The sequence below is a fragment of the Mustela nivalis genome (genome assembly GCF_964662115.1).
Source record: "Mustela nivalis genome assembly, chromosome: 2".
NCBI classification, from domain to species: Eukaryota; Metazoa; Chordata; class Mammalia; order Carnivora; family Mustelidae; genus Mustela; species Mustela nivalis.
The window spans coordinates 98,425,669-98,453,540 of record NC_139021.1 but is presented as its reverse complement, the minus strand read 5'-3'; the positions used below and the strand labels follow the sequence as shown (position 1 = coordinate 98,453,540).

Sequence of the window (27,872 nt, the reverse complement as noted above, 5' to 3'; positions counted from 1 at the left end):
CTTCTGGCTGCCGTGGTTTCTCATTAGAATTGTGTAGTCATTCAGTGTGTTCTCCACCTACGTGATATGCTGTTTTCCTCTGCTTCCAAGACTGTGTCTTTGTGTTTAGTTTTCAGCGGTTTGGTTACACTATGTCATGCTGCATATAATTTATTTTATTTTGTTGATCTGTTTTTAAGTTCACTGACTCCTTTCCTGCTTCTCCTTTCTGTTGCACTTTCCATTTGGTGAGTTTTTAAAATTTCAGTCCTTATAGTTTTTAGTTACAAAATTCCCATTTGGTTTTTGTGTGTATCTTACGTTTCTTTGCTGAGCCTTTGTTTTCCTGTATGTTCCGAGAGGGTGTGTTGATTGATTGCTGACACGTTTTTACCATTAGCTCTTTGGAATCGGGTTTTCCTGGGGTGGGCATCATCTCACTGTTGGCGTTGGCCGGCTGTCTTTCCCTTTATGAGCTAGGAATTTTCTGATGCTCCATGTGCCCGGTTATTTTGGATTGGATCCTAGATATTTTGAATTCTATGTCTTGAGACTCTGGGTTGTGTTTAAATCCCGTGGAGAAGTTGATTCTCTAGTGTAACAGATGCTCAGCTTAGGGTTAGGCCTTCATCCCCGAGGTCCCAGCTCCTGTGCATGTTGCTTCCGCCGTCAGCGTGCGGGGCTGTCTTGACCCACACCACCCGTCATCCCTCTGGGGGCCAGTGTGCAGCCTGGGCCGCTGTCTCCCTTCGATCAGTTCGGAAAGTCTTTGGGGCAGGTCCAGGCATAGCGGCTTGCAAACCACGCTCTGGGGCCCTTTTCCCAAGTGTCTGCCCCTCCAGAACCTCTTAAAAGCTCATTGTCTGCTTTTCTGGGGTTCCTCCTTTTCCAGTGTCTGATCAGAAAGTTGGGGCCCATTGTGCTGCCCACTTCCACGCTGCCCTGCGCTGGGTGTCAGTCTGTGGAGGGCCGGGCGGACGCGCTGCTGTTGGGTGTTACACTCTCTGAACCTGTCGGCTGCTTTGTACCTTTTACGGTTTCCGCGTAGACGCTCGGATCTTCTGTCTAGTTTTATAGGGAGAGGCTGGCTGCCCCTGTGCCATTTTAGCCAGAACTAAAACTCCTAAATGATTTTTAAGGTGGATTATAGATTGCCCTATGGTACTAATGACTGTTCATTATTGGGATTCATTTTTGGTAAGTGATTCACGGCATATGCCTAACAGAGTTCTACTTTTACTAAAAAATCTGGCATATTTTGTACCAGGTAACTTAAATTTCTGTCATTTCAGTTATACACTTTTTCCCCCCATACAGATGAGGTGTTCACGCTTCTCCAGAGCTTTGCCATGTCTGCTACCGAGAGTGTTTCTGATTTTATCCTCCGACGGCTTACCATGAATGAACTCAGTAATGTAAGTATTGATGGAATCACTTTCCCTTCTTCTCATCCGTATTTGAGGGATTACCTACTGGCAGGCACTGTATGAAATTGAGAAAATCAATGTGATACTTTCTGGAGAAGCCGCCTTAGGAAGCAGAAAAAACTCTAGGATTCGGAGTCTCCTCGTTCACACCGAGGCCTTGGGAGAGTCAGGCAGCTTTTCTGGAGTCTCAGCTTTCTCGTCCACAAAGTGGAGGTAAAACATGCACTCCGCAGGCGCCAAGAGGTCTGCGGGGTCTGACCTCGCTGGGGTGCTTCAGGCATTCAGGCATTTGGTCCTGGCGTCCAGAGAGTGGGATTTGGCAGGGTTGAGATGGGACCAGGTGTCAGCTCGGGTCTGTTTCTAAAGCTCCGTAAGCGATTCCGAAACACAGAGTAGATAGTAGTCGGTCTGCAGGGAGTGTCCCTTTCTGTCGTCTGCACTCTCCATGTGCTTAGTTCCCTCTAGGACAGCTGAGAACACCCAAAACTAATAGAGCACTGCATGTTAACTGCCCTGGAAGTTTAAAAAAAAAAAAAAAGAATTTTTCTTTTTCTCAAGAATATTTTCCAAATGCTGATTATTATAGAAAAACTTATTCTTAATTTTTTTTTTTTTTTGGTTGAAATCTCTAGGGGCAAATGTTGAAACTTTAGAATCAGTAGATTGTTAATAAGGTATGAAAATACACTTACTTTAATTTTTATTAGACTACTCAGTTAAGTACAGGTGTTTGATAGGCTTGTGAGCAGGTGTGAAAACACAAAAAAGGCAAGTTCTGTACTGAAGGCCTTGAGCTGTGGCGGTAGGAAGGCAGGAGCCTATGAAGAAACGGTCCTCTGGCGTGGGGAGTGTCAGCTGTAACAGTTGTTGATCATGGCTTTGCTACCCCTACATTTCCAAGAAGTCGTTTAATAAATAACTCTTCTGGTTTGTTTTGCTTCAACATCACTTTATTATCATCAATATTATCTTACCTCCTTTTTAGGGAAATTTTCAGACACACACAGAAGAAGTATAATGAACCTCCATATACCCATTATAGAACATAACTGTTTTTGTTTGGAATTTGATGCTAAGAATAGCTTTGAAAAGGGGAAGGGTTCATGTGATTTTGTTTAATAACTGCTCTCAGGGAGGAAAGACCTGGCTTGTGGTTTCTGTCCATTTCCATGGCCGATTTCAAGCTACAGACATGAGGCCCCAGCATCGGGGAGCGAGGACGGGCCCTGGTGCTTGCTGCAGGCTACTCTGGGGGCACCTGTCCCCGGCCCCCCAGGGAGCGGCAGCTGCCACACTCTGAACCTGTCTCCTGGCCTCCTTGGGTGCTGCGGGGTGTGGCCTGTGTTCTCTTCCATCTCTCCAGGACTGACTGTTGCCAGTTTCGTTGCCTCCCCCCCCACCCCCGCTTTCTCTCTCATGTTCTCAGCCTTTCTGTGTCTCCTGGATTCTTTTCGTGAGCCCCAAAACAGCTCTGACAGTCCCTTATCTCGAGGAACCCACTCTCTTATTCCCTGGGCCCTCCAGCTTCTCATTTCCTTCTCCCTATAAGCTGAATCTATAAACACACCCCCAGCTCCGTTCTCATCTGGTTTCTGCCTCTGGTCAAGCCTGGAAGTGGCTCTCTCTGAAGCTGTCCATGACTCCTTTGTTATAAACCCGATGGATACTTTTCAAACCGTGGTTTTCTTCCTTTCTTTTTTTTTTTTTTTGGTGAGAGAGAGAGCTAGAACGAGAACATGAGCAGGGAGAGGGGCGGAGGCAGAGGGAGAAGCCGGCTCCCCACTGAGCAGGGGGCCCGATGCAGGGCTCGATCCCAGGACCTTGGGATCATGACCTGAGCTTAACCCACTGAGTCAGCCACATGCCCCTCAAACCATGGTTTTTGTGACTCCTCAACCCTAGTGGACACACCAGCTGCTTTGCCCTCAAACCAGCCAGCCCGAGTGTCCCTGACACCCTCTTCTCCTGGGGTGGCCCCATCTCTCTGCCATGACCCCCACCTTCCCTTCAAATGTGCATTCTCCACTGGAGAGCCCCAGACAACGGAACTGTAGAAAGCATGGCCTGGGCCCTTCCTGTTTCCTGTTCTTCCCATGCGAGGCAGTCTGGCTGTACCCCCAGCTTCAGCTGTGCCGGGGACTCCGCATCTGTCTCCACCGCAGGCATCTCTCCTGAGCTCACGAGCATCCCATCAGCCAGGTGCTCTTGGACAACTCCAGTTGCATTTCTCACACTGAAGCCGTTCAGAACTGACCCTCTTACCGTCCCCTTCTCTGGACTATGCCACCGTCCAGCCCCACGTTTAGGAGTCTTCTCTTGCACTCAATCCTCGCCTGCACCGCTGGCGGTCCGTCTTCACCAGGCCCCGCGGTTGTTACTCCCTATCTGCGCCGTGTCCTGGCACCTGGCTACGTGCCGAACATGTTGTGATCGCTCAGTAAACACCGATTAAATGCAGGAGTCATGTGCCTCCTGGTGTCCTGAAAGCCTATCGAGGATACAGTAGTTGGTTTATTGATAATCCCCTGCACCACCACTCAAGGCTAGTCTGCTGACCATACTTTGTCTCATGTCTTTGAAAAACCCCATAGTGGGTGGCTGTTACCCTCTCCGTTTTGTGGATGAGGGATCTGAGGCCTGCAGAGGCTGGGTCACAGAGCTGGCGGGTGGTAGCGCTGGACTGAACCCCACGTCAAGTCCAACTCACAAAGACCTGTGTTTAATTTCGTTTCTCCCACTTACCAGCCCTGAGATGCTGGCAGAGCTGTTGGACCTCTCCCAAACCTAGTCGTCGTTTTGGGAAAATAGGGCCATAACCTTCCTAGTAAGAATGGAGAATGCCTAAAGCAAAGGCAGTTGTCCTTGCGCTCATTGTTACTGAGGATCTGTTGGCCCTGGGATGTAAGAGTTGGTAGGACATAGCTTCTGACATCCCGGGTCTCCTGGTCAGAGCGTGAGCCAGATGAGTGATCTGACGTGTGCTGCCATTACACTGAATGCAGGGTTGCTCTGAGAAGGGGTTCTTAGCTCTGTGTGGGGAGGTCAGGGAGGGCTTCTTGGAGGAAATGACTTTTTCTCTCAATTCTTATTTTAGTACTTTTAAATAAGGTTATTTATTTCCTATCTGAACTCTCATAGTTCAGTAAAAATTACAGACCCTACATGTTAAGTGTTATTGTTTGTCTTTAGGTTTCGGATCTGGATCGTTGCCATTTATACCTGATGGTATTAACTGAGCTTATAAATATCCATTTGAAGGTTGGGTGGAAAAGAGGCAACCCCATTTGGAGAGTTATTTCTCCTCTGAAAAATGCATCCATCCGGCATCTTCAAGATACAGACAGTGGACAGGTAATCCTTTATTCAAGGCATAATGAATAAGGCATACATAGAATACAGATTGGATTTATTAACATTCTGATATGAAAAGCATCAGCTGAAATTTAAGATAGTGTTCTTTGTTCATAATATTTGAAGATTCGGACTCCTATGGGATAGGACAAAGGTATGGTGACTTAAGTCTTAAAACTGTTCAGATACAGTTAGTGGATTTGCACTGAACTGAGTCTTTGCCCAAATACCAGTAAGGGACACTTTAACATGTCTAAATACATGTATGACCCCTAACATGCATGTGATGTGTGACATATAACACATATGCAATATGTAACACATGGTGTGTATTAATACATCCAGCAACCCATATCCTTGACCATCTACCTTGCTATCTGCCCTGGTCTTCTGCTGCCTCTTCCTTCTCCCTTTCCTCCCTGCAGTGCCACTGTGCTGCAGTGTGTCCCCAGCCAGACTGTTGTAAATGCAGAGCCGGGGCACAGCCTCGTCCCTGAGGCTCGCGAGGGGCTTCGAGCTGCTGGGCTCTGTCACCTCTCCAGACATGGCGTACAGCTGGCAAAGGAGTTATATATGTGATGCCTGAGCCTCATTTGTTTTTTCTTAACAAAACTTCACTAAACAGTTAAGGCTCATTCATAGAAATGTATCCAAATGTGCATGTGAGCAAGAAAAAGGCTGAGATGTACGGCTTCCCGTATACGCGGAGGTCCAGTAGGCAGCTGTTGTGTCACAGACCGCTTCCAGGAGCGCACCTGCCCCACTGACACGCTCAGGCAGTCTTAGTCGGAACGGCTGAATTTTTATTGCCACTTTAAACTTGGTCACTGCCACATGAGGTGGTGACGCTGATGGGCTTGGAGTATGGGGTTTCCTTTTGTTGCCTTTGACGTTCGGTAGCAGGCAGGGAGAGGGGAAGGCGGGCAGGAGGTGTTCTTCACCAGGGCACTTGGGTCCCCATGGTTAAGACTGGCTCGCATGAAGTAAGAGACTGGTGCGTTTCCCCCGCAGGAGCCGACCCTTGCCGGGCAGATCCAGAGGGTCGTTAGCATGGCTGCCTTGGCCACCGTGTGTGAGGCTGTTGACCAAAAGCCGGAACTGCAGCTCGACTCCCTGGAGCCGGGACCCACGGAAAGGTTCCTCGCCTCCCTCCCGCTCAATCACACGCTGCAGAAGCCGCACCCGGAGGAGCACAGCAGGTGTGTCCGCCCCAGCGGGCCTCACACGTGGGAACGGCACCTTTTTGCAGACGTTCAAAATTTCATTTTTGTTTTCATCATTGAGATGATGAGTGACTGCCCGGTCGTGTTCACAGGGTGTTGGGAAGTTGAAGGTGATAATGTACTCCAGCATCTCTGTTGCTGGACAGCCGCAGACTTTACCGCGTGCCGTTCTCAGTTAACCACTTACAGGGAAGGGAAGTGCCTACATTGAGAGTAGTTAGGAAGTTGAGATCGTGTGGTCTCCTTGCTTTTTGTGGGACAGGATCTTTAAGAGCGACTGTGACTTTTTTCCTTGTAAGGATCGTTATTCTATGCACAGGGGACTGAGCCCGACTTCAAGGAGCAAGGGATGATAACTGTCTGTTTTGTTTCAGTTTTTCTGAAGACTCGGCAGCTTCCCAAGGATGGGGGAAAGTAGTCGCACAATATATTCATGATCAGTGGGTCTGCCTCTCTTTCTTGTTGAGAAAATACCACACCCTTATACCGTCATCGGAAGGTGACGTTCCGGATCCCGTCCTGCCTGCTGTTCAGATGCCGGCGAGGACCCTGCAGTCCGCGCTGGGAGCCCTCACAGTCCTGCCTTCAGACCAAGTCTTGCCTGTGTTCCACTGCATGAAAGTTCTGGTTCCCAAGGTACGTTTCGGTGAGACGGTAACTGAGGAGTAACTGTAGGACCAGAGATCAGTTTCTGAAATGAAGTCCTTCTTTCCTTCCAGCTTTTGACCTCCTCTGAATCACTCTGTGTAGAGTCTATTGACATGGCTTGGAAGATTATATCTGCTTTAAGCAACACTCAGCTGATATTCTGGTCTAATTTAAAAGCTTTTGTTCAGTTTGTTTTTGATACCAAAGTTCTTACCATCGCTGCAAAAATCAAGGGCCAGGCGTACTTCAAGATAAAAGAGGTAACTTTTTTCACAGTGGGGTAAAATGTAAATTTGCCATCTTATCATTTGTAAGTGTGTGATTCAGTAGAGTTGAGAATGTTCATATTGTTGTAACAGGTCTCCAGTACTTAATTAACTTGAACTAAAACTCCATCCCCATTAAACAACTTCCCTTGCCCCCCTCCCACAGTCCCTGGTAATCACGATTCTCTTTCTGTTTCTATGAATTTGCCTGCTTGAGATTAAAAGGAGATCACTTTTTGTCTTCCTTTTAATTTGTGTGACCTGTAGCCCAGGAGGAAGAAGAGAGTTACATTTGTAATTATGTATTAGATTTGTTATTGTGTATTCATTCTTTTAGTCCACAAACACTTTGAACCTTCTTCAGGGCTGTGAATGACAACAAGCTCTGTCTGATGAGTGAGCAGCTGGGGGCCACACGGACCCACTGGATGCACATGATGCTTAAGCATTTTAAAATTAATTGCCAACTTTTAAGAATTGGGAAATTTGCAAGCGAATCTGTATTTCCCCTTCTCTCAGAATGTTGGAGAATTGGATGCCTTGGCCACCCTGTCCAGAGAGGGCATGCCCCTCCTAGTTCCTCCCTCAAGGGCAAGTAGGTCCTTGACTCCCGGATACCAAAGGCAGATGGCAGGTGCCGTTTGCCCCCCACATTTGTGCTGTTGCTTTTCTTGTATAGAGAAATATTTCTCCGAACATAACCTTATCAAAAGGTCCTCCTGGTTCCTGGTGGCGTTTGCATTTACAACCACTGATAGTAGGGAGCGTGGCATGGTGGATGGCGTCATGGCTAGGAATTCTGTATACCTCGTTACCCAAAGGGAGAATGGAAGGTAGAGTCCTTTTACTGCACCGCTGACCCTGTGCACAGGGCACGCGAGAGACCCGGGGTCTTGGCTGCCTCGGGGAAGGCAGGGGCGGTGGAGAGCACGGGCAAAATGCAGAGAGGACTGAAAATGTCAAGGGAGAATGTTTTTCCTCCCTTTCGTTCTATTACTTTGGGCAGTCGTTTCTCTTGCAAAGTCCTGGAGGGATATCACTATCAGTAAAATTTTATTTAGTTTTATTATTGAAAAATGAAAAAGTAGCATTCTGTGATTATTGACCATCTCACAAAATTTTAACAATCAAGATTTTTAATTTTTTATACTATGTGGTTGTGTCGAAATTGTCATTTGAAGCCATTCAAGTAAGTTTTCAGCAACACTTTTTTTTTCCTTAACTAAATGGGCCAAAGAATAAAATGACCATTGTACTTCATTCCAGATTATGTACAAGATGATTGAAATGTCTACTATAAAAACCGGAGTCTTCAATACACTGATAAGTTACTGCTGCAAATCTTGGATAGTTTCTGCTTCAGATGTGTCCCAAGTGTCTTTGTCAAGTGCTAAAAATTATGCCGAACTTATCCTCGAGGCTTGTATATTTGGAACTGTGTTTAGGCGTGATCAAAGGTAAAAGATGCCATTATTTCAACCTGTCATAATTCATATTAAGTATCTACTCGGTAGAATTAAGTCTTTATTTTTAGGCTTTCAATTAGAAGCATATAAAATGTTAATTAATTTTAAGTTTGGGACTTGAATTTTTTCCTATCTAAAACCTGTTCTTTGTCAAATATTTTTTATGGGAAGACTTATTCAGGATGTGCAGACCTACATAGAAAATCTTGGACACGATTGTGCAGCAAACACGGTTATTGAAAAGTAAGTATGGTAGATTTTCCATATCTTGATATAAATGGAATATTCAAAATTTAACTTCAGATGAGAGATGTCTTATATTTGTTTAAATTTAATATATGTTTACTAGTGATCTCTATAAGATATTGAAAGAACCTTCAAAAAGCATGTTAGAAATCCTATTCCCCTGCTAATGTTTGATATAAAACTCCTTGCTAAAATTTGATAACCTTAAATAATTCCTTAAAGATGAAAAAAGTGAAAGAAATTCTAACAGGACATTGGAAGAATTTTTTTTTATTTTTTTACATTGTTACTACCTCCTTGATGGAAATAAGTGAAAATTTTCTGGGGGAAGAAGTTTTGGTGCCAAGTCCAGTATAAATAAGAGAATGACAGGGGCACCTGGGTGGCTCAGTCAGTTATGCGTCTGCCTTCCTCTCAGGTCATGGTCCCAGGGTCCTGGGATCGAGTCCCACATCAGGCTCCCTGCTCAGCAGAGAGTATGCTTCTCCCTCCCCCTCTGCTACTCCCCTTCATGCTGTCTCTCCCTCTTACTCTCTGTCCCCACTGTCAAGCAAATAAAATCTTTAAAAAGAAAAAAAGATAAAATGTCTTTGGGGAACATAAAACCCCTTTCTTCTCTTTCATTTAGGTGGGGGCTGAGGGTCAGCACACACAGGTCATTCTTTCGGGGGTGTCACAGTTCACCACTCGACAAGTCCGTATACCACACACAGAAGCAAAATTACCCCTACCATGCTTTTAAAGGCTCTTTCAGGATCTTACATTAACGTTTTCATTTCTAGGATAAGACTGTTCTTATGTAACCTCTAAATTAATATTTTCGGAGCTTGTGGAGTAGCTAGTTTTCTTTTTATTTTTCCATGTAATTTTTAAAAATTTTTGTGTTTAGATGTTTATAAAAAAGATATATAAATGATAATTCTATATAGCTATCACAGTGTTAATCTGAGAGTCATAGTTGTGTTTTAAATCATTTGCCACTGTTCATTACCTTTATACATTTTTCATTGTTAACTGTTTTGATTTTTTGTTTTCTTGGCAGATTTAGTATAGCAATAAAAGTGAACATTTTTAGTTGATGGTTCCAAAATACTTTGATTTCTACTAGACACACATTTTGTTGTTAGACTGTTATTCACATTTTAGCAGCTGGCATGAACTTTGGAAATACTAAGTTTCACTGAATTGATCTTCCCACATTTGGACACAGAGCGTACTGGGAGGCTCAGAGTCCGTGGCGCTCCCAGATCTGCCCTGCACCTGGAGAAGGTGCGGGTGTCTTGCACAGCAGAGACCTAAGGTGTCAGGTGTCCATGCTCTTCTGTAAGGAATTGTTCCTGAGCTACGATCATTGTTGCCTACAGAGAAGCACTCACTGGCCTGGGTCTGGCAGAAGTCCAGGGGAATTTGCTCTGACTCTGTAAGGCTCTCCTTTTAAGATATTCTTTTGTTATCCTCAGTCATTCTGAATTGAAAAAGCTACTGTCATTAAGGAGGGAGCTGCTTTTAAGTTTTGAAATCCTTGGAGGGTTTTGATATTTTGAAACAAATGCTTGACATATTTTTCTGTTTTGAAAATATTAACATAGTATGTCATTTTACATTTTTTTAGTACTAAAAGAGAAGACCACTATGTGAGAATTTGTGCTGTCAAATTCCTGTGTTTATTACATGGCTCAAATATGTCTCATAAGTTGTTTATGGAAGATCTTGCAATCAAGCTATTAGATAAAGTAAATATGCCTTATATTACTTTGTTTCTGTGCAACTAAAGTCAGAATCCAACATTTGCTCTGTATGTTGACACATTATGTAATCTAAACATATTTTTTTAAAGATTTATTTGACAGAGAGCACAAGTGGAGAGGAGAGGGAGAAGCAGGACTCCCACTGAACAGGGAGCCTGATGTGGGGCTCAATCCCAGGACTATGGGATCCTGACCTGAGCCGAAGGTAGATGCTTTACCAAGTGAGCCACTCAGGACCCTAAACAGTTTTTTTTTATCAGGAAGAAACATGAGGTTTATGTTCCCTAGTTTTAGTTAAGTTTTGGTTAGTGATTACCCAACTCGTTTGATTTTAGAGAAGAATGTTTTCCCTCTGCTGTCTAAGCTTTGCTCAGTGTATATCCTAGGGCCAATCAAAAGCAGTTGTGTTTAGAGTGATATGTCCATACATTATTTTGTGTAAGAAATGGAATAAAAAGACATAGGAAGTGGCATAATGTAAATAATTGACTTTTTTTTTTTTTTTTGGTCTACCAAATCATTTATAAATCTGGGGAGAAGCTAGGAAGTGGTAAAGTCAAATACATTGCTCTCTTCTGAATTTGAAGCTGGGACAGGCGGAGTTCTGGTCTACTTTCTCACCTCTGGGCTCCACTGGGAAGTTAACTAATGACCATAGCCCCCACTTAAGCCACTTGTATTGAAATAACTGTTCATCATGCATTTATTTTCTGAAGGTAGCAGATCAGCTTCAGTTATAAACAATCTGGGAAGTTGTTTTTGGATTTTTTGGGGTTTTTTTTTTGTTTTTTTTTAATGTAAAAATCTCCCCGCCTTTTGCACCACTGGAGTCAGGGGAAAAAAACATGTCAGGAAATAGTGCTTATGGATTCCCTAAGGATGAATGCTAGAACACAAAGATGTATTATAGTGAATATTGATGCATGCTACAAAATATAAGAGTGTTTGGAAACAAAGTAAAGCAGAATAAGGAGGGAGAGCTATATAGAGGGTCAGGGAGGGCCTCTCTAACCAGTGCCATTGAGTGCACTGCCAGTGAGGTTGGAGAATGTCCGGAAAGGCTAGTGTCCCCAGGCAAATGAGGGAGGTGCTGTCTGGAGGTGTGGAGGGACATGAGGCTGCCCGTTGGCCCTGAGATTTGGCAAGAAGGTGGTGTGTAGTCACCTCTACAAAGACCTTTTCCTGGGATGGTGAGAATGAGGACCTCAGTGGAAGGGCTGAGAGGAGTGTGGCTGGGGAGCCAGGGGAGACCATGAGAACAGGCTTTACTCGGATGAGAGGGAGTGGCTGGGATGGGTCTGCAGGGGACATGTTTGTATGTTGAAGGAAGTGATCCAACAGAAGGGAGAAGGGATGGTTTTGGAGAGGCTGGCAGTGGTCACACAGGCAAAACCCTCGAGTAACCACTTCACATCCACTGGGATGGTTGTTACAGCAAACAGGCTGAAGATAACCAGTGTTGGTGAACATTGAAGTCATTATGCTAGGTGAGAAGATGGCCGTCCTCAAGAGCCACATGGTGTGTGATTTGTGGGAAGTGTCCAGGATAGGCAAATCTGTAGAGATCGAATAGATTTGTGCTGCTGGGTCAGGGGCAAGGCGAGATCGGGATGCGATTGCACAGGGTTTTCTTCTCAGAGTGTGGGAATGTTCTGGAATAGATAGTGGCGACGCTTGCACAGCTCTGTGAATATACCAAACCCGCTGAGTAGGACACTTTGAAATGGTGATTTTTATGCTACGTGAATTGTATTTTTTTTAAAAAATCTTTGAATAGTCTAGATTGGCTCCAATGTCCAATAGAAGTTCTGGCTTTCATTAGGAGATAGAAAAGCAAAGACAGAAAAGTTATGTTTTAGACACTGGCTCAGGCCAAGCAGTTGTTTTTAGAAGTTGAAGAAAATCGAGCAGAGCAACTAATGAAAGGGTAATTTGAAAATAAGAAAAATGAAAAAAAAAAAAAAGAAAGAAAAATGAAAGAATAATCCTAGAGAAAATGGAAGAGGGTCTCATCCAGAGTGGATGGGCCGGCTCACCGTAGCCAGGAGTGACCTCATCCTCTGACTAGAAAAGAGCAAGGTGGGTGGTGGCGAGTCGGTGTGAGGGAGGGATCACTGGGGACCCTTGTGTTCTGAGCCAGGAAGCAGGGTTGTTTCTAGAGGGAAGAGGCAGGAACACCATTGGCACTGAAGACCTAGGGGAAGGTTAAAGTTGTAGCAGTGATCTCAGTTAGAATTAGTATAGTAGTGCTTGAAGTCATTCTTTCCCACCGTAGTGCAGAAGCTGTGGGGGTGGGGATTACAACTGCTGTGTCACGGCTTCAGTGCTGTGTGTCTGACGTGTCACCTTGGAGGTTCTGTTTTGAGTCCATGGGTGGACAGCATGAACCAGGAGGAGTTGGAGATGGTGGCCAGCTAGAGTGACCTTCAATGACCTCCAGGCGCATGGGGTCTTCCCCACTCTCTGTTCTTTAGGTTTTAGTGAGGCACGGGGTGGAGGGGTAGGTTTTTGTTTGCTTTTTACCGGAAACTTGCAAAGAGTTTATAGAAGTAACTTTAAAAGGAATCCATTCCTGGCCCGGCCTCAGCAGCTTCCAGCGACGGACAACCCTATGAGGTCTATCTCTGACATTCCCCCCCAACCCACATTATTTTGAAGCCAATCCCAACATCACTTTCATCTATAAATATTTCAGTAGGTATCTCAAAAAGATAAGAATTATTTTGTCCACCATAACTACAATACAACTTTCACACCTGAATTTGTAATTCCTTCATATTATCAAATATCCCATCAATGTTTAAGTTTATCTGATTGTTTTACATTTTTTTCAGTTTCTTTGTTTGAAATGTGACCCAGATAAGGTCCATTCTCTGCCGTTGGCTGGTTGAGATGTCCCTAAGTTCTCTTAATCTACAGACTCCCCTCATTCTCTTTAAACCTGAAATGTATTTTTTGGAGAAACCAGATTGTTTTCATCTTAGGAACTTCCTCAGTCTGTATTTTGCTGTTTGAATTTCCATGGTGCCCTTTAAGATGTTTCTCTGATCCCCAATTTTAGACAAGATGGTATTGAGATCTAGAGCCTTGATCAGAGGTAGGTTTGCTTTTCCTTTTTGGAGACAGAGGTAGGGCAAAAGTGTCCATCCGTCACGAAGTGTAGAAGATTTGGCTGTCTCTGAGGAATTGCCTCATTCTGTTAATTCTATGGGAGCAGCAGAATGGTGATACTCTAATTCTTGTATTCTTTTTTCATTTATTAGCTGAAACTCGTCTGTACCCAAATATGATGTATTTAGATACCCCGGGATATGTTTCCTGTAGGAAAGACAGGATCAGTGTTTGCTTCTTTTCCTGTTATTTTTCAGTTTTCAAAAGAATGAATTGGCTTCCTAGTGTCCTCCAGTTTCTTCTGAAGGTGATCAGTGGTTCTTCTGTTTTTTTGTTTTGTTTTGTTTTGTTTTGTTTTAAGGTTAAACGTATGGGGTTCAGTCCATTGTAGTTATTATTAGTGTTTGAATTACCCCGGTTTCAGGCAGGTGGAAGAGAAGATCTGAGAACATGACTTGCTGTTGGGCATCATTGTGGAATTGCCCAGGAATGGGCAGTTGGAATATATTTAGGAAAAACCTGGAAGCCACCGTGCTCGGTGATGAATGTGGACAGGACTCTGGAGGGAGGCCAAGAATGGGGATTTAGGAAACACCAAAAAAGAACAAAAAGAATGGTAGCAAAAAGAACCAGAGGAAGATCAGGAGAAAAAGGTTTGAGAAGCGAGACTAGACCCAGAATCGGATGGTGCTGGACTGGTGTTGTTCTGGGCCATCACTTAGCTCACTGGAGAGTCTTATCTGTGAAAATTCAGCAGCGGAGCCTCTGTGAATTTGTCCACGATGATAAAGCTTGATCTCAGAGCCTGCTCTTGCCCCCTCCCCCACAAGCTGTGTCTCAGTGGCTGCTGGCAGTGGTGTCCACTGTGGCCCAGAGCAGGTTGGGCATGGGGGGCAGGAGCTGTGAGGCATTTCTGGGTTTTCAGCAGCACGTCGGGGTCCGGCCAGTGCGCAGTAGAGCGAAGGGGCAGCAGAAGTGCAAGGGAAGAGTGGGACTTCTTAAAAACTGATCTGATGGATATGTGAAAGGGACATAGGACCTTCCTCCCATAGGGGAAGATGGAGGTTGAAGACAGAAGGTTGAATCAGGGATGTGAAGGAAGATTGTTGAAGTTGGGAGGATCGTGTGACCAGAGTAAGAGACTGGCAGGGTTAAAGCCATGAGAAGAATAGTCAAGATTTCAGATTCTCCTTGTGGAAAGAGGAAGGGGACAAGACCGAGAAGAGCAAAGTGATTGGCACAGTAGCTTGTTCTTTCTTGAGTGTAGTTGACACACACGCTCCGTTGGCTTGAGGTGTCCAACACAGTGGATCGGCAGCTCACCATGGCGTAGCTGCCGTCTGGCCCCTTACCTCGCTGTCCTAGTTCACTGACTGTGTTCCCCAGGGCTCTGCTTTTTAACCTGGGGCTTGCTGCTTCCCTAACCGGAGGCCTGCACCTCCGTCCCCTTCATCCATTTCTCCCGTCCTCCTGCCCCTCCCCTCTGTATCGATGGTTCTGATTCTGCTTTGTTTGCCTGTTCATTTTTTTTTAGATTCCATTTACGAGTGGAATCTTATTCTTAACTTCCGTTTTCTGGACCAGCAGCTGCAGTATCACCCAGGAATGTGTTGGAAATGCAGGTTCCTGGGTCCTCTCCCCAATTCTCCTGGATCAGAAACTCTGGGAGGGGGGGCCAGCAGTCTGTTTTAATGAGCCCTAAGCTGATTCTGAGCACTACGGAGTCGGAGACCCCTGGTCTAGCGGCGGTGAGGGCCAGCTAAAGCTAGAATGCGTGCTTTTAATGAAGTCCGTGGGGCCCCGTGGTTTCTCTTCAGCGGTCTTGACAGCTTGAAAGGAGGATCCGATTCTTTAAGCTTGAAAGGAGGATCCAATTCTTTTTTTTTTTTTTTAAAGATTTTATTTATTTATTTGTCAGAGAGAGCGAGCGAGAGCGAGCACAGGCAGACAGAGTGGAAGGCAGAGTCAGAGGGAGAAGCAGGCTCCCTGCGGAGCAAGGAGCTCGATGTGGGACTTGATCCCAGGACGCTGGGATCATGACCTGAGCCGAAGGCAGCTGCTTAACCAACTGAGCCACCCAGGCGTCCCAGGAGGATCCAATTCTTTAAGACCGATTCTTTAAGGTTGATTCAGAAGAAGGGAATTTGCAACTGGGTTGGAGGCTGTAGTGAAAAGGATGGAAAGTGCTCTGGATGAGACCGTGGAGAACATTCTTGGGGTGCAGGTTGGGTCTGTGAGGTAGATAGACAGGTAGAGAGAAGAAAGATCTTTCTGAACAAGAGAGCACAGTGGGTAGGACAAGTAAGAGGACAGTGGATTTTGAGCTGCAGAGGGGTGAGGACAGTGACTCCGCTGAGGCCCTGAGGGTGGGGGACCGGGGTGCAGATGCTTCCTATGCCTGCTGCCCTTGTGAGGATCCCGTTGGTAGCTGCATCGAGCCCGAGCAGGAGGGGACACCCGAAACACTTGTGTCAAAAGAAAATGTCCCCGAAGAAATAAACGGAAGAGAGGAGGTTGTGAGACTTGAATCATGGTGAGGCTTCATTAAAACTGACGTTAATTTAGCTGTTGTAAAATTTTACACACATGGAAGTGCCTAGAATGGGAGCACAGAAGAAAGATCATAGAATTTCCCAGGTAATGAGGACTCTCCACCTTAGGTGACAGCATTTTTGGAGATGGTGGACGACCTATTCTTCTGCCTTTAGGAACTTTGAATATGATACACCCTTTGGTGTTATCATAACTTAGCGGCTAAGCGCTAGCAGAGAACACAAGTCAGCCTGGCAGTTGGCTGAGTTTAGACGGGACAGACCATCACCACAAGAGAGGGAGCTCTGCTGCTGGGGAGGGCTCTGTGCAGCCGTTGTCTTGAGTCTGGTGAAGGTGCTGATCACAGTGTTTCCCACGCTCTTGCCTGAGTGGGCTTCACCTCAAACTGACATCACTGCCACCTTTCCTGGGACACAGGGGCAGCGAGTGAGACATGCCCATGTTGGTGCCTTGCAAAAGCTGTCCCGTTTCTCATCTCTTCTTGCCCTGGTGATCTCTTGTCTCCACCTGAAGTGGCCACCAAGATAGAGACGGACATTTCCAAATCCTTTTTGCACCAAATACAGTTTTATGTTTCCTGCACTAATTTTAAAAGCAGATCGAGTAGATAAAAGCAACTGAATTCATTGTTTTGAAAGGACAGTCCATGCTTATAAGAGCGTGTCTTTCTTATCCTGGGTTCTGCCTTTGGGAGGGTAATAAGCTCCTGTACTCGGCTTAAAGCTTTTAAATCTGTGGTTGTCGTTGGTTTTGCTTTCACGGATCACAGATCCCGTAGGTAATTCAATGCTGCTTCTCTCCCCACCCCAGGATGAGTCGGTGTCCAAGTCCAGGACTCGGTACTATGTGAACTCCCAGCAGCACCGGCTGAAGAACCGGGTGTGGCAGACGCTGCTGGTGCTTTTCCCCAGCTTTGATCAGGTACGACCCTGACTCTGCTGCTCCCTCCGAGCACCGTGCTTTCTACGGAAGAAACGAGCAGAAACTGGCACATGCTGTCTTAAAACTGAGAAAGTAATCTGCTTAAAATGTATACTTTCGCTCTTAAAATTGAAGCTATCTAGGAGTGTTTTTTTAGTAGAAAGAATCCTAAGGCAATTAGGTGTTGCAGAAATAAATTGGAAACTGGTTTACAGGGTACCACTTAATCCTTTTTTTCTTCTTTTCTTTGTTTTTTAATGTAAGTAACATTTTAGCTGTGGAATATCTAGTGTGCCGTTTGGTTAAAATACCCACACGTGAGCTGCTCATTTTGCACAGCTGAGTTATTTCAGAGTGCTTTTGAAATAAAGGTGAGGTTGTCATTTCCCGTAGCTGTTTGTGCCCCCTTAAATTTGTGAGTACCGTGGGCGTGTGAACCAGCTAAGCCAAGGCCAAGGTCTTGATCTCTTACAACAGGGTCTTTGCCCAGAGTTCCCCTTTCTCCTCCCTGAGGAGGCAAGGAACAGGGGAATGGACTGTCTGATTTCTCTAACCAGGTTTGCTTAATATTCCTGGTAAGAAAATAGATCATTATGTGAATTTCATACAATTAAAAAGTATTTTTGACGACAGAAATTTCCCCCGTGGACTTCAGTTTCTTGCTGTCCTCCCCTCCTCTTTGAAATGTTTCAGAGAATTTTAAAAACATATCGAACTCTTTTTTAATACAGTTCACGAGGCCTTATCTGTAAGAGAGAAACAGTTCAATAACTGCAAGTACAGAAGTATAGCCAGATCAGTTGTTTCGGCAAATGTAAGAAGAAATGGCAGAGCGCGCTCTTCCTGGGGAGGAGTGTTCGTGCGTGTGTGCCGCTGCTGATCTCCGTCAGACGCCTCGTCATGCTATCTGATTTTTTAAATCCTGCACATGTCACACTCAGACTCTGAAATGCATTTGAAAGCAGTGCTTTAGGGACGTTTGGCTCAATGACTGACAGCACGTTTTGTCCTGGACTGGGGAGGCCCCGGGGAGAGTGTCGTGTTGGCTGGTGGGGGCCTGCGCAGCGGCACCTTGTCGGGAAGTTGAGCACCAGCTTGTCCGGCCAAGCCACCGGTGCTGAGAACCTTGTCATATCTGGTGTCTGCATTTCCCCTCCATCACGGCCTTTCAAGGCAGGCACAAGTGGTGTTCTTTTGTCCACGGGCCCCGCAGTCAGGGAGCTGGGGGCCTGCCTGTGACCTAACACGGCCCGTGCAGCTGGAGTTACAAACCGGGCCTCCCTGAGTCCGCGCCACCTCTTACCACGCTGCCCAGGCCTGTAGGTGAGCTGCTCTGCTCCTTTTCTGCCAGTTAGAAATCGTTAAAAGATAGATTGTTCTTGAAAATAAAGAGTATACCTGGTACTGTTTTTAGATCTTATGTTTTTAGATCTTATGTACGTAGTTTTACGTGGTGCTTGGATATATGTCCAGTTCCCCAGAACAGGGGCCTTGGGGCAAGGAGGGTGACGTGCGCGCCCCGGGTCTTGGGGGCTGTATGGGCGGCGACCACCCACTTCTCCCGGGCCTCGCTGGTCTCCTCGCGGTCTCCTTTTCCAGGTTTAAGCTCCTGACATTTTGGCAGATGGTTGTTAAAATCTGGACTCTGCCACCTGCTAGGTTTTGAGGAAAATACTTAACTTTTCTGAATCTTTCCCCTGTAAAAATACAGAGAGTAATAACCCTCCTCATAGAATTAATGTCCAAGGAAAGTGTAAAGTACCCAGTACCTCACCATTGTATTTCAGTAAACAGATTTTAGGGTTGTTGAGAGAGTTACAGATCTGATAATTACTTACATTAAACTTTAATCTGTCTTGGGGCACCTGGCTGGCTCAGTCGAGCAGGTGACTCTTGATCTCATGGTTGTGAGTTCAAGCCCCAAGCTGGGCATAGAGCTCCCTAAAAACAAAACAAAAAAAAAGCAAACAAACAAACACACACAAAAAAAACTAAAAACGTTAAAAAAAAAAAAAACTTTTGAAAGTTATAATTAGGAACTATTTTCCAAAGTTGCTGCAAGACTAGATCTTTATTGTTCCCACCATAAAAAAGAAATCATCTTGTGATGTGCCCCAGGGGATGCTTTGATGGGAAGCCTCCTGTGATGGGTGAGTGTATCAGATCAACAGGGTGGTCAGCTTAGACTTACACAGTGTTCTATGATGATTTGTAGCTTGATGAAATAAAAGTTATTAACCCTAACCTACCAGTTTAATTTATGAACTTTATTTTTCTCAGAATTTCTTGAATAGAATTATTGACAAGATTTTCCAGGCTGGTTTCATCAATAATCAAGCATCCATAAAATATTTCATAGAATGGATTATTATATTGATTCTTCATAAATTTCCTCAATTTCTGCTGAAGTTCTGGGATTGCTTTTCTTATGTAAGTAAAAGAGATTTTTTGGAATTAAAATATTTTGGTTATGCTGGGAGGTTTCATTTTAATAGTTGGTTTTTGATTGGCAGTTGTCCTGTTCTCATGTATTGACTTCCTAAGTTCTGTTCTGCAAGATCCGAGTTAATTTTAATTTAAAAGGCAGAAATTCCTGGCATTCGTCTTGTGTTATCAGCCTCTGTTCTAAGAAAATAAAGATGGAAAGGCTTATGTTAGAAAGTAAGAGGGGAGCCTGGGTGGCTTGGTTGGTTACATGTTTGACTCTTGATTTCAGCTCAGGCCATAATCACGATCTCAAGCTCCATGTCGGGCCTCACAGCCAGCGTGGCGCCTGCTTGGGATTCTCTCTCTCTCTCTCCCTGTGTGTGTGCTTGCTCGCTTGCTCCCTCAAAAAAAGAAAAAGAAAAAGAAACGAGAGCCTTCTCTATCCTTTTTTACCAAGCAATGTCTTTGTTTGATTTTAGAAATAAGAATGATGACAAATTAAATACAGTTTTTACATTTCAGAGAGCTCTTTAGTAGGGAAGCTTCAGACCAGCACAGGCGACTCGAAGGGAGCTCGGATCACCAGCTAAGAACCCGTCTCACTTCGTCTGTACCCTCATCCGCACCCCTAATTGCCCTTTGCCCAACTTTTCTTATATCCTGAAAATCGTTTTTAAGGAACAGATAAGCGATAGGGTTTGCAGTTGCAGCTTCCTGGCAAATGGTGAAGTGTTTGTAAACATGTGTTCTGCGTACCTGCCTTGAATGCCTTCTGTTGGTTCCCAGACACACCCTTCCCTTTCTTCACATCAACGACCTCGCCTTCTGCTGCTGTGAGAATGAAGACCCTTCCTTCCTCCAAGTATCTCCTCTTGAATGTCTTCCTTCCTGTTTCATCGGAAGATGTTGTCTTTGTCCCATCTGTCCTTGTGTCCTTACTTGTATTTTCTTTTAGGGACTTTACTCTCCGTTCTTTACTCTTCTGTTGACTTTTCTTCTGTCCAGCCGTGTCTCGGCGCCACCACAGTGTTTGCGATGGTTTGCTGACCGCGTTCCAGAGACCCTGCGTCCTTGACCAGTGGGAGGTTCGGGGCAGCCCTGAGTCAGGCAAGTCTGTTGGTGCCAGTTTTCCAACAGCATGTGCTCCCCATGTGGCTCTGTCACATTTTGGTAGTTCTCACAATATGTCAAACACTTTCATTATTTGTTATGGTGGTCTGTGATCAGTGATTATGATTTGTCAGAAGCTCAGATGATGGTTAGCTTTTCTCATTGCATTCGAGGCATAATTCTGTTGAACACTTACTGGTCTCCTCCAGTCTAGTAAACGTCACTTTCATGTCCATCATAAAGTCAAGAGTCCTTTGACTCACTTTTAGTACTCGCTGTTGGGATGGTCCAGAACCAAGCCCACAGTATTTCTGAGGTGCGTCGATATTAAACTTCACAAGGAGTGGTCTTTGCCTTCCTCTCTTGCTTTATTTAACCCACTGTGGTTGCTGGTGAGGATGTTATCGCAGCGACACACAGCCTTTTTCTTGGTCTTCCCCTTCCTGACGTTTCACGCTGGCAGCTGATGTGGTGCACGCTGCCATGCCCTTCGCGGCCCCCTCCCCGTCAGGTCGATGACGTCCCTGTCCCTCTCACAGGGTTCCCTTTCCTTTCCCAACCCTCATGCTAGGTTTGATCTTAAGACTCATTCTACACTTGTGGTGAGCACAGCACAGCATATAAACTTGTTGTGGTACCACAAACTAGCATCCCTAAAACTAGTGCAACGTTGTGTGTCGGCTGTACTCAAGTAAGAAAAATTCTAATGAAAAAGGGATCTATCCCAGAATGCCTCTGTCTGTATTGTAGTAGACTCATCTCTATCGGTGTGAAATCAAGAAGAATCACCCATTAGCCCCAGTGCTTCTCTTTCTGCAGTCCCCTTGCTTCGGGGACCCCGTCGGGGCTGCCTGCTCCCCTAGCCAGCAGCCCGGCTTTCGCACGCAACCCCTGCAGATCCCCACACGCAGCCGGACTGATGAGGGCAGCTTCCCCTGATGCTGGGCTCCTTTCCGTCACCCTTTCTCCCAGTCTCCACGCTTGAAACTTGGCTGTCCTGTAAAGCCGCGGCTCCAGCCGCTTCCTGGTAATCCTGAACGCCAGATCAACCCGTTTTTTGTTTAGTTTTGTTTTATAATTTACTTATGAAGACACTGAGGTTCAGACAGGGAGTGATTCGTCACAGTGGTAAGAAATGACATTTGTGTCATTCCCACAGCTGTGTTCTTTTTCACTATTCTAAGACTCCTTATCGGATACCCCTTTCCCCTTCTCATGTCCATGGAATTAAGAAAAATACTCCTGTTGTTTTTCCTTGACTTGCTCCTGTCTGTTCCTTCACTAATGTCATCTGTTTTGTCTGCTCCCCAGTGGGGGGTACCACCCCAGATTGTCTTAGCAATGGCAGGTTGACTCTGGTGTCCTTCTGAGACGTCCTGACTCTCCCGTATCCCCCAGTAATGCCCCTACTCTGTGAAGCTTTTCTACTTAGCTCAGTCTCTCTTTCCTAAAGAGCTTTCAGACCTTGTGTATTATCTTCAGATCCTTTCTGTGGGCACCTCTCAAGGGTATTCCTTGTAAACAAATGAAACAGCTTCTGAATGAATCAGAAAGGGATCCTTAAAGCAAGCAGAGCAGGAGCAGGGAATGGGGAGGCATGCAGAATGCCCAGATTCGGGGCAGAATCACGCTTGGGAAATAAAGGAGGTTCAGCGGCTCCCAGGGCTGCAGCTACAGCCCCACTGTGGAGCTGGCCCGGTAGGGATGCTGCTTTACCCCACGGGGGAGGGGGGTACCATCACCATCCGTGTCCACCTGCCGCCTCGGGGGGCTTTGCCCCTCACAGTTTGCAGTTCAGGGTAGATGCCTCTGATCCAAGCATTGGTGCCTTCCCTTCAGCTGCACAAAGACTGGGAACAGGGATGTACCCGGTATCTTCAGCTTCCCACAGACTTCTAAGCGGGGGAGAATTCTCTGAACTTGGAAGGGGTTCAGGATGGATGCCCAAAAAATGGCAAACACTACGCCCTTTTCTTCCTTTATCAGAAGTAGATGACCCCGACTTCTACTTTTTTAAGAAAACAAATGTAGGAACACCTCTACCTCCTCCGTAGCGGTCACACGTGTCTGCCCGTGTCCGTATCCGTCCGAGACTTCCTCCCTCCATGTACAGTAGAGACCCGGGTCCTGTGTCGAAGAGCGCTCTCCTGCCTTCCTCCGATTCCTCTGCCTCGGCCTTCTCGGACCCTGTGCTTTCAGCGTCCCTTGTGCCCCGTCTCTCCTCAGCCTGTGGCTTCCACGTGCCCACGTCTCCTCCACTGCTGCTGGACATGTGCCCCACGCTTCCCGCCCCGCCCCTGAGCCTCGCACGTCATGGTCCTGGTCAGACCTCCTGCTGGAGGCTTTTCGCATCCTCCCACCCACCCTGCCGTCCGCACTGTCCTTCGCGGAGGACACGCTCCAGGGTCCGTGGTCAGGCTGCTTCTCTCGGCCCGTCCACACTCTCGATGTCTCGACGACCTGCTTGATCTCGGTTCAGCAACGTGCTCTCTGGGGTCCTCTTGTCCCTCTGTTCCCTCTTCTCCGTGTCCTTACCAGCCTTTTCTCAGCTAGTGAATGTCTGTGCTTCTCCCGGCGAGGCCTCCTCTGTCCTTGTCGTATCACCAGGACTCCTGTCCTCCCTGAAGCAGTGGCTCCCTGACTTCTGCTTCCATTCCGGACGTCCTCTCTGCAGGCGAAGTCAGGGGCCGGCAAACCGCAGCGAGACTGGACCTCGTGGTTTGGATGCAGCAGAGCCTGGCCGGCTCGCTCGCCTGGGGTCTGGCCCAGTGTGTGCCGAGCAGCCGAGTTCAGCGGCTGCGATGGAGCCCGTGCAGCCTGTAGAGCCACGTTTATATCTACTGTTGGGTCCTTTCCAGAAGCCAGCTGGCCTGTGGCACACCTCCTCCTGGAATGGCTCTAGAGCATCCAGAACTCCAGGGGCCTTCTCATCTCCCCAGATGCGGGACCGTCTCCCTCACAGTCACACAACCCGGACCCCCTACAGCTTTTCGTGCTTCACATGACCTCCACGTCTGAGGGTTTTTCCCATGCTCTCTCCGGCCCCTACCTCCCCCTGCGGCCTTCTCCCTCGGACTACCTGCGTCCACTCCTGCTTCCATCTCAGTCCGTTCCCCGCACAGAAGTCAGAGCAGGGTTTTCAGAGTGAACGTCTGGTCAGGTTATCCGCTTGCTTCACACACTGTTCTGGAATAAAGACCCAGGGTCTTCAGAATGGCCTGCCAGTTTCGAGTGATGGTAGGCCTCGCCAGCCCCTCTGTGTGCCACCATCCCTGTCTGCACATCTCTCTTGTGCCAGGCTCAACTTTCTGTTGCTCAAACAGTCCAGAACCCGTGAGTGTAGAAAGTGGTGTTCTAATGTTTTTCACGATTTTGGGTTGCGTGGGCCCCGCTGGGTGGTTCTGCACTGCGTGGAGCCTGCTGGGGCTACGGTTTCCGCGTTGGTCACCCCAGCGGCAGTCGGGGGAGGAGCAGTGGTGGCCGGGCTCTCTCTGCGTGTGCCCAGCAGGGCGGCTGACCTCTGTGTTGGTGCCTCAGGATCCCCAGCAACAGCATCTCAGGACGACACGTCATGGTATGCACGTGCTTCCCCACCCTCTGGCTGTGTCCTGCGTGCTGATGTTTCATGGGCCAAAGCAGATGGTGTGACCCAGCTTCCCAAGGTGGGAGGGGCCGGGGTCCCTCGAGGCTCAGAGGCCACAGTGGGGCAGTCTGACCTTTCCTGAGCCTTCACGTTCCTCACATGTCCTCTGGCTCAGGCCATTTGCACATGCTGTACCCTGTACCTAAAATGGCCTTTATCTTCTTCATCTGCAGAATTGTCTCCCTCGCTTTAGATCTCAGTCCACACATCCTTTGTGTCAATTCTTAAAGGAAGGGTGGTTTGGATCCCCTTATTAGAGGTTTTTGTAGCATGTGAATAATAGTGCTTGGTATAATTGGAAATTTAACTTATTGTGGATTTGGTTGCAACCCATTAGAATAAGCTCCTTGGAGGCAGGAACCTTATCTAATTTTGTTTTCCACGATTTCTGACACAGTACTTGGCACGTAGAAGACCTTCAGTAGCTGAATAAATCATCTGATCAGCCTTTGGACTGGTTTCCGGATGATAGTGGCTGTAGTCTCTTTCCTTTCTGGTCTGTCTGGGGCTCCTCAGTTGATTGTCACTAGAATGATGTGTTCTTCCAAATCCCTGTAATTGGGAAGGTCTCTGAATCCCAGCTGAACACCTACACAGCTTTACATCCTTGGCTCTAAAGTTGTCTGCAAGGTCCCGTCTAACTTCGGAGCCTGTCTCTGCCCTCCCATCCCCTCTTGGTGCATCTTACTCCCTTTTCACCTGTTCTGTTTCCTTCGGGCTCCCCTGGGCCGCCCGTGCCTCCTCGGGGTGAGCACGCCCTTGGCTGTACCACTTACTCCACAGTTAAATTAATCCTGCCTTGTGGTGTCTGCTGACAGGGGTGTCGGTGTTTGGCCACGGGAAGTTACTTCCCTCCTGTGTCTGCGATCCCAGGTCCCCACCCAGGCCGGGGCTGCGTCACAGCCCGCCTCACGTGGGGCTCTGTCATGGGCCTCACAGTGGCACAGGAAGCCTTGAGTGACTGTTTGATTTATCTGATTTTTTTTTTTTCAGGGTGAAGAAAACCTTAAAACAAGCATTTGTACATTTTTATCCGTTTTGTCACATTTGGACATCATCACTCAAAACATTCCAGAAAAGGTGAGTTTAAATGAGAAGAGTTTAAACCTACAATATAGAATTGTATATGTTTGTACTATTTTTTTTTTTTAATGTTGAGTATTTCTTACGATTTTTACCTCTTCTTCTCTTCCCTCCCACTACTCACTCACTGTGCACACGCACTTAGACACAAATCCACAGGCCAGCACTAACCCACATGAACACCACCCCCCACACACCGAGGTACATGTATGTGCCTCAGCATATCCTGCATCTGTGGACAGACCGGTGGGCAACTTCTAGTGGTAGATTCTTGACTCTCTACAAGTAGTTACATAAGATGATCTAAGTGAGACCTCCTGTGTCGCGTTTAACTGCTCTTTGACTGATGTAGTTATTGAACACGGGCTCGCGCAAAGATGCTGACGGTCTGAGTATTAAGAGATGCGGGGTAATTGGAGGCTGATGTGCTGTGGGCCGCAGTTCTGCCCTCTTTCTCGGGCTTCAAGCTGTCTCCCTAGTGGTTTACCCCACAGGCAAGTAGAGAGCATAGCTAATCCTGGTTAATCGCTTTGGTGGAGCTGTTAAGAATTCAGGAAAACCTGCCCATGAGGTTTAGAGCAAGCTTCTTCCTTACTGAGTATACAAGGGAGAGAGTGCTGAGCTGTGAACTCTGGGAGAGACCCGGATATACGGGATAAGAAGTGCTATTTGGTGTTGAAAGTAAAAGAAAAATACAGGGGAAGTGAGGTTTCCTAGAGTATGTCCAAGTGTTCTTGTCTTTAAACGGTGGTAATAGTCAAATTTAGTTTTTAACCTATTTCATGAATTCTAAGACCAAGATCTTTTTCCCCCACCATAATTTAGCTCCTAAAATCCTGAGGTTTTGAAGTCACAGGGCACCTTACAGCATCTGTCAGCCAGATGGCAGTGTGAGAGTTCCCGTTCCCTGAAGGCGTGAGTTCACAGCTTCTGCTGAAATCAGGCAAACTCTAGCCTCAGGTAACATCACATGTTACCTTCCTGTCTTAATTAAGTGCAGGAAAGAGATCTGCTTGCCATCTGCAGAGAGCAGAGAGGCAAGGAGATCAGGAACTGTCCTCTGTCAGGCTGGCTGAAATAGCTCACAACCATTCAGACAAGTTCTGAAAATGAACTTATCTTAGCAGATGCTTCTACTAGATCCAGAATAAGTAACAGGTTATCATTTATTTATTTATCAGATGGGGAGAGAGCTCAGTTGTTCTGGGGGTATAGGGGAGGGACAGAATCCCAAGGAGGGTCCACACTCAGTGCAGAGCCCGACATGGGGCTGATCCCACAACCCTGAGATCATGACCTTAGCCAAAATCAAGAGTGGGACGCTTAACTGACTGAGCCACCCAGGTGCCCCAATAGCAGGTTATTTTCCCATTCAGCCCTGTTTATACTCACTGTATATTATACATTTTAGATTTATTTATTTTCAAAGCATCCAAAAGAAGGAATGCTGATTAGTGGAATAGAATAATCTCAGTTTCAATATCTTCTGAAAAAAAGAAATCTAAATGGAGAGATCTAAGACCAGACCAGACTAGTATACTTCGTTAGTCTGACCAAGTCCTTCACAGTGTCTGCTGAAAGTCTGTTGTTACCTGACAAATATGTTTTTGTTTAAAGACTTTATGGAAACAGTCACTCAAAACTTTCCATTTTCCTCAAAGTATGGAAATATTTGCACTTGTACAGGTCCGTGCTAAGTGGTCAGAGAAGATTCAAAACTACCACCAAACAGGACCGAGGGCAGAACACTAAATGTCTATGGAGATTGAAAGCAGAGGGAAAACACCGTTCTCTAGTGTGCTCATGGTTGTGTATTGTCCTGTCATCTTGTTCTGTGTGTCTAGACCTCGTTAGCAGATAGGAGATGGCATCACAGGTTCAGTCCCGAACGGGGTGTCTCAGTCCTGGCCACAGCTTATGAGCGCAGGCAGCCCCAGCATATCTGACTATAGGATTCATAAAACAATCATATTTCCTGTTGAGAATTACACTGGATTTTTTATTTTTATTTTTTGTACTTACAAGTAATCTGTACCTAGCTCCCAGATACTGTTTTCCAATACCGTTCTCTCCTAAAAGGAACCAGGGCTTCTTGGAAAAAAACAGCTGATTCTAGAAATAGGGCAGAAACTACACAAGGTAAATAGAAAAGAAGTGCCAGGGCGGGGTAGGATGGAGGGTACCGTGGGGCAGATCTGCCAAGGGGCACAGGAGCCCCCGAGAGTCCCCCTAGTGGCTAAAGCTGAGACAAGCAACACAATACAGTTACAACCCAATTAAATAAATATTCATGAGTTTAGACCGATCTAAGTGAATGATTAAATAAACCAATGGGAAAGTCAACAAACCTGTGCACAATTCCAAATAATTTATGTGGTCACTCTGGCCTCAAGGAGGGGGCACATAACCACACAGTCCTAAAATGTGGGCTGCCCTAGTGATGTCCTTCCTCAGAGCAGAGTAAGGAAGGGGAGCCCCCGAGAGCGCTTAGTCATGCCATAGCCCGTGCCCTTGGTAGGACGTGATGGAAATGGCCTCGTGGTTTCCCTCCCCGACACCGTAACCCCAGTCTAGACATGAGAAAAACATCACCCAGATCCCAGCCGACCTGACTACTGCTCCTCAGAACTGACAAGGTCATCGAAAACAAGCTGAGTCTGAGAAACTGTC

The 27,872-nt window shown here is 46.4% G+C and overlaps 1 protein-coding gene across 4 annotated transcripts in view; it reads left to right on the top strand.

Moving 5' to 3' along the window:
• Positions 1-27,872, top strand: part of TARBP1 (tRNA guanosine 2 -O-methyltransferase TARBP1) — an 85,326-nt gene that overhangs the window by 40,655 nt on the left and 16,799 nt on the right. For all 4 annotated transcript variants that reach the window (XM_082720702.1, XM_082720701.1, XM_082720700.1 and 1 more), the window contains exons 13-23: positions 1,297-1,394; positions 4,596-4,757; positions 5,769-5,956; positions 6,355-6,616; positions 6,700-6,888; positions 8,161-8,351; positions 8,532-8,603; positions 10,219-10,339; positions 16,829-16,939; positions 19,220-19,369; positions 25,113-25,199. In XM_082720702.1, coding sequence (XP_082576828.1) covers positions 1,297-1,394; positions 4,596-4,757; positions 5,769-5,956; positions 6,355-6,616; positions 6,700-6,888; positions 8,161-8,351; positions 8,532-8,603; positions 10,219-10,339; positions 16,829-16,939; positions 19,220-19,369; positions 25,113-25,199 — 1,631 coding nt within the window. The remainder of the gene's footprint in view (positions 1-1,296; positions 1,395-4,595; positions 4,758-5,768; positions 5,957-6,354; positions 6,617-6,699; positions 6,889-8,160; positions 8,352-8,531; positions 8,604-10,218; positions 10,340-16,828; positions 16,940-19,219; positions 19,370-25,112; positions 25,200-27,872) is intronic.